Source organism: Centroberyx affinis, unplaced genomic scaffold (genome assembly GCF_046629955.1).
Source record: "Centroberyx affinis isolate AG114_WGS23_722 - 3 ecotype Tasmania unplaced genomic scaffold, CSIRO-AGI_Caff_v1 ptg001388l_1, whole genome shotgun sequence".
In the NCBI taxonomy this organism is placed as follows: Eukaryota; Metazoa; Chordata; class Actinopteri; order Beryciformes; family Berycidae; genus Centroberyx; species Centroberyx affinis.
Window position 1 is genome coordinate 51,792 of NW_027279871.1, and position 14,493 is coordinate 66,284.

Here is a 14,493-nt window from a genome sequence, read left to right on the forward strand (position 1 = left end):
TAGAACTAGAAGGGCACTCTCAGAGCGCAGACCTCCACCAAGGTTCGTGCTATTATTGCTTGTTCTTGAGTCGGATCCGGATCCGCTCCAAAATTTAATGGGTTCTTCCTTGGCTCATGCTACACCCTTCCACAAAGTTTCATGAAAATCGGGCCAGTAGTTTTTCCGTAATCCTGCTAACAGACAAACAAACAAACAGACAAACAAACAAATGGCACCGAAAACATAACCTCCTTGGCGGAGGTAATAAGGTCAATAGTCGGATTATTGCAGTCCATGTAAACGTCGTCATTGTAACTTGAAGATTTTTGCATTTACAGAATCTGAATCATGTACAGACTCTTCCCAAATGCAGTTGCATTCCATTAGCATCCTTTCCACAGTTAGAAATGAGATATTTCAGAAATATCTTAACTTCAGAAATTCCTAAATTCTACCAGCCAGCTTCTATCAGAAAATACCAGGTTAAATTTCATGTAAATAGATGCTGATTTGAGTTGAGTTTCAGTCTTTGCCAACAGTACCAAGATGGTCAGACAGAATCACAGCATCATATCTAAAAATCTCTGTCCCCCTGCGTTGTGAAGGTGCGGTTGGCCTACCTGCGGTCGGGGAGAAAGTACATTTTGACGTAAGGGTTCCTGGGCCGCCCGTCGGGCCGAGGTGGAAGCTCTACAGCTTGCAGCACGTTGACTATTAGCTGGTGACCCACTTTGTCATACCACAGCTTCACCTGGATTGGAAACACACACAAACACAGCGTTCTGATGCATCGTCGTCATCTCCACACAGGAACAACGGTCCAGCCATTTCTGGAACACTCACACTCACCGAAAGTTGTCCAGGCATGAGTTGTGGAGCGTCTCGGAGCATCCCGGGACTGGAGGGAGATAGGACGGATATGGACGGTCTCTCCATCTTCTGGGACTCAAAGGAACTGGAACCTGCTGTGAGGGCAAAAACAGATATTTGATTCGAAACCCCAACCTGACTGGACACATCGAGCCTCTTTTCTTTTTCTTTCGGTCTTAATCAAATTGGATTGTGAATGTTTTGAAGACATGAAATGACCCCCTTCTCTCTATGAGAATCCAGGTTACTTATTTCAAAATAACTGTAAGCCTATACTGAAAGAGCTGCTACGTGCTTTTTTGTTTTTAAGGTCTTTTTGTGATCGTAGAATACCACCAGGTTGCATTTGGTTGTATGCTTGGCTGCAGCTAGTATCTGCATCAACATCATACCCATAATCACAGTAAAGAACATTCTTAAGAAAAAAACACCCCAAAACATAAGGGTTTATGGGTAGAAGTAGACCGATGTTGAAGTCTGGACTGATGCTCATATTCAGCTTCTTCATGTGTTTGTAACTGGTGTGGACATCAGAGAAGGTCAATTACAGCAAAGAGCCAAGTCAGACAAGTCCGCAAAGTTACCAAAACTCTGTCCAATATACAAGCTACTTGTGAGTCCATGTGACTTTTGTTTGCAAGACCTGGTTCACTTGCAATAGGGCAGTGTGAACCTAAACGAACCAAATACAAAAATGCAACAAAGTGAACTTTTCCACTCTGGTTCAGACCAAAGTAAATTAGCCGCAGGTGTGATCATACACTGACAGAAATACAGACAGAAAGACAGACAGACGTACAGACATACAAATATACAGACACCAACATCCCAGAGGAAATACCTACTAGATTCTAATGGAGGGTGGGACGTGTCGGGGATTCTTGGGATATCACTGGAAAACAAACAGCAAAGATGCACGTCAAGCCCACTCACACTGGCATCTGATTGGATAAAGCAAAGTTAGTAGTATTCCTGAAATGCACGGGCATGCATGCATACTGATATAGTAGCTAAGTTATTCTACAGATAGAAAGTAGGACTGCAATCGAAAGTTATTTTGACTTTCAGGTCAAAATATCATTTGGTTAAAGGACATGGAAAAGCAGGGGGAAGATGTGAGTAGAGCCAAGCTCTTCTCATGAATGCAGTGTTTCCCAGACTAAGATTAAGACTTTTTTTTTTTTTTGTGGCGGCCCACCACAATATCCAACAGGCCAATTGTGAATTGTTTCCCCAAACTGAAGCAGTAATGGATGAACAGCAATAGGGTACTAACCACCCACACCTGCCACCACCACAAATAACCAAGGATCCTGTGGGAAACACTGGAATCCATTGTTTCAGCTTTAAAGGTGCTGTCAGCCGTTCCCGCATGCCCCTGCTGGCCATTTGAGGAATTACAGTAACACCACATGATAACAAGAATGCATGGTGGTCCGCGTAATGCTTATCAGTGTAATATTCCAATTCAAAACTGAAACTAGAAAAATGGAACATGCGCAATATTCTCAATTTGTTGCCCCACCAACAAATGCAAAAATGAGATTTTGGACTTTTTTATTTATTTTTTTTTTTTTTGTGTTTTCATTTGGGGGACCAAAATGATGTGTCCATTGCCCCACCAAAGTTTTTGTGGTGCCCAGTTTAGTGTCAGAGACCAATGTCTTCATTTTCATTTCTTCCAAATAAAAGAAGTTTAAAATCTCAATTCTGTATTTATCTGAGGGACAGCAAACTGACGTTCCATTTTTCTGTTTTTGATTTTGCATTAGAATATTGAACTGATGAGCCATACATGGACCCTCGGTAGCTTTTGAGCCCATTCCAAAATGAAAACAAAAAAAATGAAAACAAAATGAAAAAAAAAAGAAAATTAAATATTGCTTGCTTAATGAACCCCAACCTCCCAACTTCTAAACAATGATGGATTTGGAGTTTAGAAGCTGGAAAAGAAAGCACTGTAAGCATCTTCAAACTACTGGGCTTCTCTTTGGACACCTCAGTCTTCAATAGTAATGAATACAGAGGAATCCCAGGCACTCCACAAACAGTTAAAAAGCTAGCAAAAGCACAGCTACATTGGTGGACATTTCCCAATGGCCATTTTGCATCCCTCCAAGTAAACATTCAATTCAATTGAATTGGGGATTAAAAATAGCATCCGTTTTTTGCGACAGCCAATATTTAAAACAACTGGCATCCCTCCTGGTTGGGATTTGATTCAATTCAACTAGGGACTCAAAATGGCACAAGCGGAAGTATCCCATAGCATTGTGATTGGAATCAGTGGGAGTGTAGCTCGTTTCTTTAAGAAGTATGGGAGGATTGAGGGTTCCTAATGAAATGGGCTGTTTACTTACTGATATTTTCTATACACCCTTCGCGAGTGTTTGGAGAGAAATTAATACGTTCAACTTTTTTTTCCATGAAGGAGCAAATAGGGTTAGATCATAGAAGAGGCAACAGTTGCGTGAAGAGAAATGGATTATTTTACTGTGAAATCTGTCTGAAAGTGAGGCATCAGAGTGGGCAGTTCAAGAATACTAAAAACATGAACTTCATATGAGGTTGCTCCGATTGAAAAATATTGAGTGATAACACCATTTTCTAATCTGGCATTGATTCATCTGTACACAGGACGTTTCAAAATTTTATGTTGCGGTTTTGTTTGCCAACTTTCCGGGACAAAATTGGAGTGCAGTTTGACTCAGCACTTCTTAAAATTTAGTAAGTGAATAAAGAAGTGCGCATCAGTAGTCAGATCCGATCCAAAACACAGTCATGTCCGGACACGTTCGTGATTCAGACTTGCAACCTAAGATCTTTTTGGATACGCAATATGTGATGAATAAGTTGAACGGGTCTAGACTCCCAAAATAAATAATAACATAAATATGAATAATAATTTGGTTGATCCCCGAATATTTCAATCTCAGCAATTGACAGCATTCATTCATTCACTTGATAACCTTGAGATTTCCAAATGACTCACATTCCAGCCAAACAACAACCTGAAACTATCCAAGCATAAATTATTAGTTTGATCCTTATGTTGATTATTATGTTGATAGTTATTACTATGCTGATAGTGGCTTCAGGGTAGTCAAAAAAGTGATGGCCAGAAGCAGATCAGTGAAGACAAAATCTGATGAAATTTATAAACAAAAATGATTAAGCTGTTGATTTTCCTATCTTTGTTGCATCTTCCTGTCTGCATGCCTATTGTATTAAAATGAAACGGGCCAAATAAGACGAACCAGTAAAGACGTTGATAGGTCGATATCATTTCACAAAAGCATCAATAGCCTAAAGCATGATGTTGAATTTTCCTTTATATAATCTTGAGGCTATGTTGAGAACATATTGAACCATTTGCTGGCAAAGATAAGCCTATTTCATGATTAAAAAGACTACAATCACGAGAGAAAATGGTGCATCCCCTCCCATCAGTCATACACAAACAGCAGGCCAACTGTATACTGCAGTCGCAAATAGGCCAATATGAATAGCTCGGATGAGTTTTTACAAGGAATCAATAAAAGAAAAGCAGATGCAACAAGTCTTCTCTTTTATGAAGCCTACAGTCCAGACTATTTTATTTGGGTAATGGCAATTCACCTAACACCATCTTAGAAATAAATGCAAGTGCTTTTTTAAAGGGGACATAGGAGACAAAATGAAAAGCTCTCGCTCCAAAACTTGGCAAGCTCAGCAGCAGGTAATGGGCGGCTGTTTTTAATATTTTGATGCAGCCGCATGGCCGCAGTCTGAATACAAATACATTTCCCTGCGTGCCTCTTGTCTTATATGGAGAGCTTAGGTCAGCCAACTCTGAATCAGAGCCTCAGTCAACCTGCCTGGTTAAATAAGGGTTCAACTCAATGTAACACTCAGGCTACTGGTGAATGACTCGTGATAACGCTAATGGCTTGCATTTTCTCAAAATGGAATATGGAATATCAGAGTGCTGGGCGGATCAGCGGTAGGCCGAACACCTATCTTCGCTTTACAATACAAATCTGCACGTACAGAATGGCGGCCAATCAATCGGAGCATCCCATATTCTAGATAATATACTGTCAGTGGGAAAAAGCAATGGGACAGTGAGCTTGACTCATCTACAGTGTGATACTGATGTAAACTTAAAAAAAAATTAATAAGAGTCAAAGAGAATCTTTTGATTTGTGATCTTTATTGGTCTACATGGTAAACCATTTTAAGGCGACATACCACAAGAGAGTTGAAAAAATTGTTATTTTTGGTTGAATTGGTCAATTCCGAGATAAAATGAGAGCACTGTAGTTTATTAAAATATACAAAACAGCTATCATCAAAAACAGCTATAAATAGTTAATGTATATGTTTTTACACCAGCAGTGTCAAGTACACAAATCACAGAAGTACCTAAAAAAATGTTTTACATTATAAAAATAGTAAAAATTCTGAAATTTTCATAACATACATAGTATTTGGTATGGTGCATCAATATTGAACTTTTTTCAAAATTTTATTTTGATAAAATATTTTTCTCTATTCACCTGTGGTGCCAGAAAACAGGCCCGCTCTGGCTCACTGTCCCAAGACTTTTGACTGACTTTTTGACTTTGTATTTTTTAATCTAACATTTCTCCTAACTGTCGTCATGTCATGAGTGACGAGTGTGTCATCAGAGCGTTCAGTGTATTTTTGTGTGTTTTATTCCTGACTTACCCAATAGGCCTGGATACCACTAGCTCCACTTGAGGCTCGGCTTGAGACTCCAGGATGATGTTGTAAACTTCCTTCATGGTCGCTCCCGGTAACAGCTTGCCGTTCCACTGCAAAACCTCATCCCCTGAAAAACAGTTCAGCTGGTGACCTGCGTGTGCATTTCTGTCTTGTGTGTGTTTGTATAAATGTGTTTGTGTCTGTACAGGGCCTCGAAAATAACCAGGTTTTATATTTCTCAACTTGGGCATGACTGTTGGAGTGTTAGGATATCTGCAGGTTTCAAAAAGCCAATTTTTTATTAACTTTTAGTGTTAGTTGGAATTGGACATTTTGGCGGATAGTGTCATTACACGAACAGACCATAACTAGTCAAACTGATTGACTAGGATCAGTTTTTGATGAGTTTATGCTATTTCAAGGGGAAAAATCCTGCTCAGTATTCATTTAAGACCAATTTAAAAACAAAGTTGGCAAAACCAAGAAACTACAAAAAATGACACCAGGAAAGGGATGTGAAGTCCAACTGTGTTTAGTAAAGAAGATGCATGCATACTGTACTGCCAACCCTCTTCTGTATTCATCTAATAGTGGACATGCAGTAGAGAGGAACCTGTTATTCAAGAGCAAGTATCTACCTCTAATGACTCAATTTAACACATTTAATACTTTTTTAAGGTCTTAGATTCAGATTACTTTTCCAGAGTTTTTAAGGATTTGTGAATCCCCCTACCTGCCCTCAAATGCCCCACCACGTCGGCCAGGCTGCCCTTCTTGACTTTGGTGATGAAGGCGCCCAACCTCCCCGACTCCGTCACCCTGCCCCCCACCACCTGAGAGAGAGAGAGAGAGGGCGAGAGAGAGAGAGAGAGAGAGAGAGAGAGAGAGAGAAAGGGGGGAGAGAGAAGATAGAAGCAGACAAACACAGAAAAACGCGTTAAAGAAGAAGTAATGTGTGTTCTAGCGCTTCACCGCCGATATTGATACTGCTATTTTTGGATTGAAACTTTCCATAGCTGATATTTCTGCCGCTCTTTAAATTTGACAATTTTCATGCCAAAAAAAAAAATACACAGAATTCTACGTATTCTCTGTTTTTTCCCAAGAATTGAATTCCTGTCAGGGTGGAAAAGCCCCTGAAACAGTATTTAGACCATGGGACATGAACTAATTGAAATCCAAGATACTACAAATATTAGTACTAATAAAAAAAGAAACATATTGATGCCTACTTGTATGGCATTTGATCAAAATGTCCCATTAGAATCAATTCAGGTTAAGGGATTCCCATAGACAGCCAGTGTAGTATTGATCAATTCTACAATAAATATGTAATCAATCAAACTGCATCATATCCATCATATCAGAAGTGAAAGACACTGACTGGACCAGATTTGATTTTTAATAAAAGGCAGATATATATCAATATATCAACAAATTCATCTCTTTGTGTTGTATCCATGCGTGTTTTCCAACCTTTAACCCCAGCAGGGCCCCGGCCTCTTTGGGCATGGCGGCGCTCCTCTTGCTGAGAGTGATTCGTCCAATCAGATGGTCTCCCTCCTTGGATGGCTGCCAGGTTACAGGATGCTGCGTCCGACAAGAAGACCAGAGTCAATCTAGCAGCCAGATACTGCACCGTAGCTAAGATACACACTCAAAAGGAATACACGCAAACACGCACACACGCTCAAATTGCATTAATGAAAAAGGAACCAAAGGAATGAAACACTGGAGCTACTGTTGGAGAACAACTGACAATGCTTTTCAGCTGCAAAAGCCTTTTCCAGGATTGCTGCAACCAAAACGTGTTGCTTCTTTTTAAGGCTTTGTCAATTGTTCTCCAACAGTAGCTGAACTTTTTATTTCCTTCAAACACCTCGTCTCGCTTGTTCCCCATCCACCAGCGTCCTGACCATCCGTTGTTCACAAGTGTGTTACTATCTGAGCCGCCCGCCACCTGTTTGATTTGCGAAAGTGTCCGTTTAGATAGTTGTGATGTGTGTAACTGGTGACACATTCCGTTTTCACTTTTGACCGAATGCGTTGTGTCCAAATGCGTCTCCGATCACCACCATAATAGTGAGTTTTTACGTTTTGTGTTTTCCGGTTCGTTTTGGAATAAACAGAAGAAGAACTGGGTGGTTAGTAGGGATGGGACGATATATTGAAATTCAATATATCGCGATACAAAAATGTGACAATACGTATCGTGGAGCAGAACACTGAATCGCAATATTAGCTCCATGTTATTCTGCTGTAGTAATCACAAATGAGACGCTTGCTCATCACAATTTCACAAGCTCTCCATCCAAATTATATTATTGTCACTTTGTAATGACATTTTTAAATTGTTGTTTACATTCTAGCGAGCCAGTGTCATTGCTAGAAACACTTGTGGCTCAGAAATAAACAGAATTCTGCAGTCATACTTTGTTGTTGTCATTGAACTTTTATTTATCTCATCGCATCGTGGACGTATCGAATCATGAACCCCATATTGCATAATCAAATCGTATCGTGAGACAAGCATATCGTCCCGTCCCTAGTAGTTAGCAGCGATAGCCACCATGGCACGCTGTTTGATTGACAGGTGATCTCTGGGAAGTGCAGTGCAGAAACACCACATTAAAAACACGAGGATTCTCAAGGATCAGCACTTTGGAGATACACACATGTACGCAAACTAGAGATAAAAAATATAGACACAAATACCTGAAATGCTAAAGATAAAGCTTGGTATACAAACATTACACACAAATCACAAACACATTTTTGGAACTGAATATGGACAAAGAAGCCAGCGACTTACATGCCATACAGTGGGGTCATGTGGGTAGCACTCCCAGTCGCCTGCAAGAGAAAACAGACCCATTCAGATACTGTAGAAGTAGCACACACCAGGACCTCCTTCATGCCCTTTGCACACACACACACACACACACACACACACACACATAAAGCAGAAATTGTATACACAGCACATACCAGCTTGAGTCCTCCCATACACAACTCGGCCAAATTTGGGGGCTCTTTAGAAGGTATTTGTTTACAGTAGAGGGGGGGTTAAGTTTATTGAATATTCAGGCCTGGGACAGAATTAGAAATACATCACTGCAGCAGCCGGGGCAGCGATGCTACCAAAGGACAGCTAAGCCTGTTAAAAGACTATTAATCCCCCCCCCGAATATTTCACTGAGATCAGATTATACATTGTTGAATTGTTCTTGCGGGCGATCCAGTGATGTAGCGGTAAATAAAACGGCGGGTGAACTACGACCTCTATCATAAAGGCAAACAACCACCAGTATAACCAAAAGTCTATAATATTTTCAGAAAAGCATTATGTTTTTTCCCCCTTAAAAGACCCTATCCTCATATAACAAGATCAGTTTCATATGTCTAATATGATTTTACCTCCTAAAAAATTATGCCAGTCTAAAAAAGGCGGGTAAACGCTATTCCTGCATATAAAAAAGTAGGTAAACTGAGTTTTGGTTCTATGATCTGGTTACATAATTCAACTAAATGGGTTGCAAACCAGCATGTGTTGAGATATTTAAAGTTATACTGAACAAAAATATAAATGCAACACTTTTGGTTTTGCTCCCTTTTTTTCATGAGTTGAAATAAAAGATCTAAGACTTTTTCTATGCACACAAAAGGCTTATTTCTCTCAAATTTTGTTCACAAATTTGTTTGAATCCGTGTTAGTGAGCACTTCTCCTTTGCCAAGATAATCCATCCACCTTGTTCGGTGTATATGAGAAATTGTATGTGTGCTGACACTATCCATAGTTGTTGTATCCATAGGTTTTTACTATCATGTGCACCCTGCAAAAGTCTTTAAATTCACTCTTAATAGGGAACTGGTGGGGAAAAAAAAGGTGGAATTTTCAAATCTGAGACATTTTTAAAACGTTTCCACTGGTTCGGCCTCGTCTCCGGTTCCAGTCCTAAAGAGCGGCCTCCTCTGTACACACACGGGGCCGGGGGGGGGGGGGGGCGCGGTGTGTGAAATTCGCGCGGGACCCCGACGACACTGTTATGACACCGAGTAAAACAGAGCCAAGCGTTCCTAGGAGCCAGGAGGCGATGAGGTTAATGAGTTGTGACAACTTATAGTGACATTATGTAATCTTAAAGCCAAACGCCCCGACAATAGACGACCCGCGTTCTCAGTTTCATAACTCGAGCGTGAACGCGGGGGCCGCACGCCTGTGTGTGTGTGTGTGTGTGTGTGTGTGTGCTCTTGCGTTTCTATACTTATGAGGACCCGAATGTATCCCGGGCGAGGTTAGAAAGAGGGGGGGGGGAAACAAGTTGATGACATTTTGTGGGTCGTCACTTCTTTACAGGGTTAGGGCTAGGGTTCAGATTAGAATTTGAACTTTACTCTGAAACCCAAACATCAAAACTTTACCCTTAAGTTATGGGTAAAGGTTTGAGGTTTAGGTTTCAGGTGAAGGGTTTAGGGTCACTTTTCCTACTTTAGGGTTAGGATTAGGTTTAGATTAGAATAAGGGATGAGGGGTTAGGAAATGAATGTAGTCAATGAAAGCCCCCATAAGTATAGTAATACAAACGTGTGTGTGTGTGTGTATTGCATGTGTATGCACGGTTCCACATGCATGTATATGTGTCTTTTTCCTTTCAGAGGATCAGTTCACACCTCAGCAAATGGGCATCAGCGGTAGTGGTTCATGTGCATGCTTGCCTGGATCTATGTACCTGACTGCATATTTATGTGTGTGTGTGTGTGTGTGTGTGTGTGTGTGTGTGTGTGTGTGTGTGTGTCCCTGCACCGATCTCTCTCTCTCCCGATGATTTACATGCCTGGACGCTCCTCGGCTGCCAGCAGCCACATCTCTGCGCTGACCCGGCCTCGCTTCTCGAGCTAAAAAAGGAAGCGGAGTCTCGCTGCCACGCCGGTGTGTTTAAAGCCTGCCCCCCCCCACCCCCACCCCCGGCAGCATCGCTCCCGTCCTAGACCTCCGCTTGATCGATCGCCTGGTCCGGGTCCAGGCCGGTTGTGCATCTCGCGCTCAAGAACAGGCCGCGCTCCGTCAAAGTCGGCGTACGGTGAAAGCGTGGCCGAGTCAAACGTAGCTCAAACGGTAAATGCTAGAAATGTCATTAACTAGAAAATGCACGTTGTAAAAAAGACATGGCCGGCGATGCAGTGGTAAAATAAAAAAGAGGGTAAGCTCTGACCTCCAGTCAGTGATTATCAAAAGGCAAACATCCACCAATACAACCACATATCAATTGTATTTGCAGTAAATCATTAATTTATGCCCTATCTTCATATAACTTGCATCAGTTCCATACTACTTACTATGATGTACAATATGAATTTATACTAGGGCTGGGCGATAAGGTTGAAATCAATATCATGATAATCGTAAGGATTTTTCTCGATGTCAATATATATCACAATATGGTTCCTGTGTGCAAAATCACGTTAAATAATCAAATTAATGTTCATCTCATTGAACCGAATGGTAATGTTAGGTGTGATGTCAAACAAAACAGAAATATTCAAATAATATTCCTACCATACCTCATTTTATGAGAGTTTTTAAGTAAAATTTGATTGTCATCATCAATTTAGGCAGCAGAAATGTGTGTCACGATATTAAAATATCTTCATATCATCACGATATGATTCGCATATTGATGGCAATAATGGCAACATCATGACTTTATGCAAAATTGAACTACATAAACTGCACCAGTTATCACCAGTGATCTTGACTATAGATGTAATTGCAGAAAGGGCAACCTCTGAAGAAGAAACACACGCATGGGAATTAGAGTTAGCCAGGCTGTTGCTCTAATTATTACAATTAACCAACATAATATGAAGGCAGGGGGCCTATTCAGTGGTTTTTGTTTGTTTTTTTTCGGTATAATTGCATTGCAGTGAACCTAGTGGCAGTTAGGTTTTGCTCACATGGTTTTAATTATCCAATGAATTATTAGTTGCTAACCCACCGAAAAGAATTTCATTCAGTCTTGGGTTTCAGTGGAGAGTTTTAGTGTCCCATGATGGTCTAAATGCTGTTTCAGAGGCTTTTCCACCCTGACAAGAATACAGTTCTGGGGCAAACACTTCAATTCAAATTTCCGCAAGCCATATCTGCCTTCAGAAACTCATATTGGTGGAACTGCTCCAGTGTTAACAGTTTGTTTCCAGTACCGGGGGTTACACAGCAGTGAGTCTAAGTGCCTGGGACGGGGTTAGTAGTGAAGTGACATAACCCAGCTTGGACAATGACAAGGTTAGAGTGTGAGCAGCAGTGTGTTCTCAGGCTCGGGGACATAGCGGAGGCCATGTGAGGTCACGCCAGGTCAAACGCTGGGGTCAACTGGGGGTTCAAACTGCCCTGTCACACACACACACACACACACACATATAAATACACACACACCCACACATAACACACAGTCTGGGATGTTCCCCCCGCAGGGCCGAGCTGAGACCGACACAGTATGACACGCGGGCAAACGCTCACACACGCACACGCACACGCATACACACACACACACACACACATACACATACACACAGTTGCTCACTTTGACATTCAGACCGCTGCATGCACTGCACACAAAAGTTAGGAAATGTTTCAGGAGCATCAAATGAAAGTGGATAATAAGATGTTTATGTTCTCATATAGCAACATGTATAATAGTTAACTTATTTTACAAAAGACACTACTCCTTTCACAAATCAAATCCCACATTCAAATTCTATATAAAATCTTGTATAGAAGTAAGAAGAAGTAATTAGAAGAAAATAATGGGAATATACTAGGATATATAATAGGAAACATCAATGCTGGCTTACCTGTTCTGATCAATGAACACAGCCAGTTAAAGTCGAGAGGCGCTTTCAGATTCACATAGTCTGAATGAAGATGGCAGACTGAGACTAAACAGCTCTCTCCACCTCCCATGCTACACAGTGTTGAAGTGGGAGTGTTCAAACACACACACATGCACACACACACATGGAAATGGCAGTGCCTCGCGCCTTAAGACAAGGGGGTTCATATATCACTGGCTGATTTAGTAATGTTTAATAGTGACTTAACAGAGATGTACAGTGGAAGAGAGCTGAGGAGATTGTGATATATTATTTCATTATATTAATGCACATAGTTGAGGTTTGTGAATGGCTTGAGAACTGTAAATTCCATGTTAGTGAGCTGATCGTAATTATTTAATTAGGATAATTTACACACTTTAGCTCTAGGAGACACTGTGCCTCTGAGTGGATTGAGGACTGTAATAAAATAAAAATATGTAAAACAAGGCGCAGTAAACATGTCGTCCCCCACCAATGATGCGGTCACCCCTTGGGCCAAGAAACAAGTTACACAAATGTGAAAAAGGTCAGAGGGTCAAGTTTGTTATAGAATAATGCAAACACATTTTGTAGGGCCTCTTGCATTGTCTGCTAGTCTTTTGTTTTTGGTATCTGTGGCACGTCATATTGTTGGACTGTACAAATGATGCGGTCACTTCTTGGGCCAATCCAAAAAGAAATGAAAAAGCAAAGTGAAAAATAAAAGGAAAACCAGTATGACATTCATGGTCCTTGAGGAAAATGTATAGAACAAGGATGTCTGAATATGTGTATCAAATTTCATGTCATTCGAACATGAGTAATGAGAGATATGGCTGGTTGTTAAGATGTTTAGTTTTGACCTGTAATCAGTGTAGTTTTGAAACTGCCAGAAAACAGTAGTGGTGTCTGACAGACGACTGCACAGACGAAGGAAACAGACAGATATTGATCCATAGTCCCCCTCAATGATAACAACAACAAAATTCTTCATTAACGTGGATTGATGGTGACTGACAGCGTCTCTCACCTCTCTCGCTGACGCTCTCGATCTCGGCGTCCTCACAGCTGCTGTACTCGGGCGTGGTCCCTCCCTCCTCCTCGGAGCTGCTGACGCTGGTCTGCCTCTTCCCTCCGGCCCCCAGCCCTCGCTTCGACTTGTAAGGCCTCGGCGGGGGCGGGCGCAGCGACTCCGACTGGTCGGAGCTCAGCGAATCGTTGCGAAGCATGCTCTCGGCCTTCTCCCGTTTGGTCCGTCTCACCGGGGCCCCCTGTCCGGGGGCCGAGCCCGGGCCCGACCCCGGGGGCTCTCTGAGTTCAGGGGGAGGGGCTTGCTGCGAGGGGGCGTGTTCGTGCGGCCCGCCGACCCCACCCACCGTCCTCTGTCCGGGCCGAACCCCCGGGGCTAAGACGCCGCCCCCGACCTCGCCCTCGCCCGCCAAGCCCACGCCTCGGCCCTGCGGGAGCACCGGGTGGCCCCGGCCTCCGGGAGGGACCGGCCCCGCTTGGCGAGGGGGGACGCCGCTGGGGTCCATGTGATGGTAGCCTCCCTCTTCTGTCCGTCTCACCCCGCCTCCTCCGCCGCCGCCGCCGCCTCCCCCCACAGGGTCGTGCTCCAGGGAGCGTCCCTTGGTCAGCCGCCGGCTCTCCCTGCGCTCCCTGGACTCCCCCCGCAGGTCCCGGTCCATGGAGACCTGGGTCTGGAGTCTGGGCTGTCCCGTCCGGCGCTCCCCCCGACCTGCTCCTCCGCCTCCCCTTCCATTTCTCCTGGGGAAGGAAAAGCATAATGGTGACAGACCAGGTATTAGTCTTCATCAGGATCCTGATATATCATTGGCTACATGTACATGCATGGAGAATTACTGTCTTAACCCACTTACTCAAGTAACCCGGATTTGGATGGACATTTGGGATAGAAACCTGGTTAAGACACCTGGCTTTCTCCCATATTAAAGTGGGTGCATGGTTAACACACTTACCTTTGGTTTTCACCACCTGCACAAACTCAGACTCCCACAGCATTATAGGTACATTTTGATGTCAACAAAAAACATGGCAGGGAGCATGACTTACTATTCTCA

At 42.5% G+C, this 14,493-nt stretch overlaps 1 protein-coding gene across 5 annotated transcripts in view; it reads right to left on the bottom strand.

Moving 5' to 3' along the window:
- The window catches only part of LOC139649696 (regulating synaptic membrane exocytosis protein 1-like), a 100,676-nt gene that overhangs the window by 32,941 nt on the left and 53,242 nt on the right, over window positions 1–14,493 (bottom strand). For 4 of the 5 annotated variants that reach the window (XM_071526173.1, XM_071526172.1, XM_071526170.1 and 1 more), the window contains 9 exons: window positions 13,443–14,179; window positions 8,372–8,412; window positions 7,036–7,149; window positions 6,293–6,392; window positions 5,563–5,686; window positions 3,213–3,230; window positions 1,698–1,744; window positions 832–947; window positions 603–733 (listed from right to left, as the gene is read on the bottom strand). In XM_071526173.1, the coding sequence (XP_071382274.1) occupies window positions 603–733; window positions 832–947; window positions 1,698–1,744; window positions 3,213–3,230; window positions 5,563–5,686; window positions 6,293–6,392; window positions 7,036–7,149; window positions 8,372–8,412; window positions 13,443–14,179 (1,428 nt within the window). Of the gene's footprint in view, window positions 1–602; window positions 734–819; window positions 957–1,697; window positions 1,745–3,212; window positions 3,231–5,562; window positions 5,687–6,292; window positions 6,393–7,035; window positions 7,150–8,371; window positions 8,413–13,442; window positions 14,180–14,493 lie in introns of all 5 variants that reach the window. The other variant, XM_071526169.1, reaches the window with a different exon arrangement.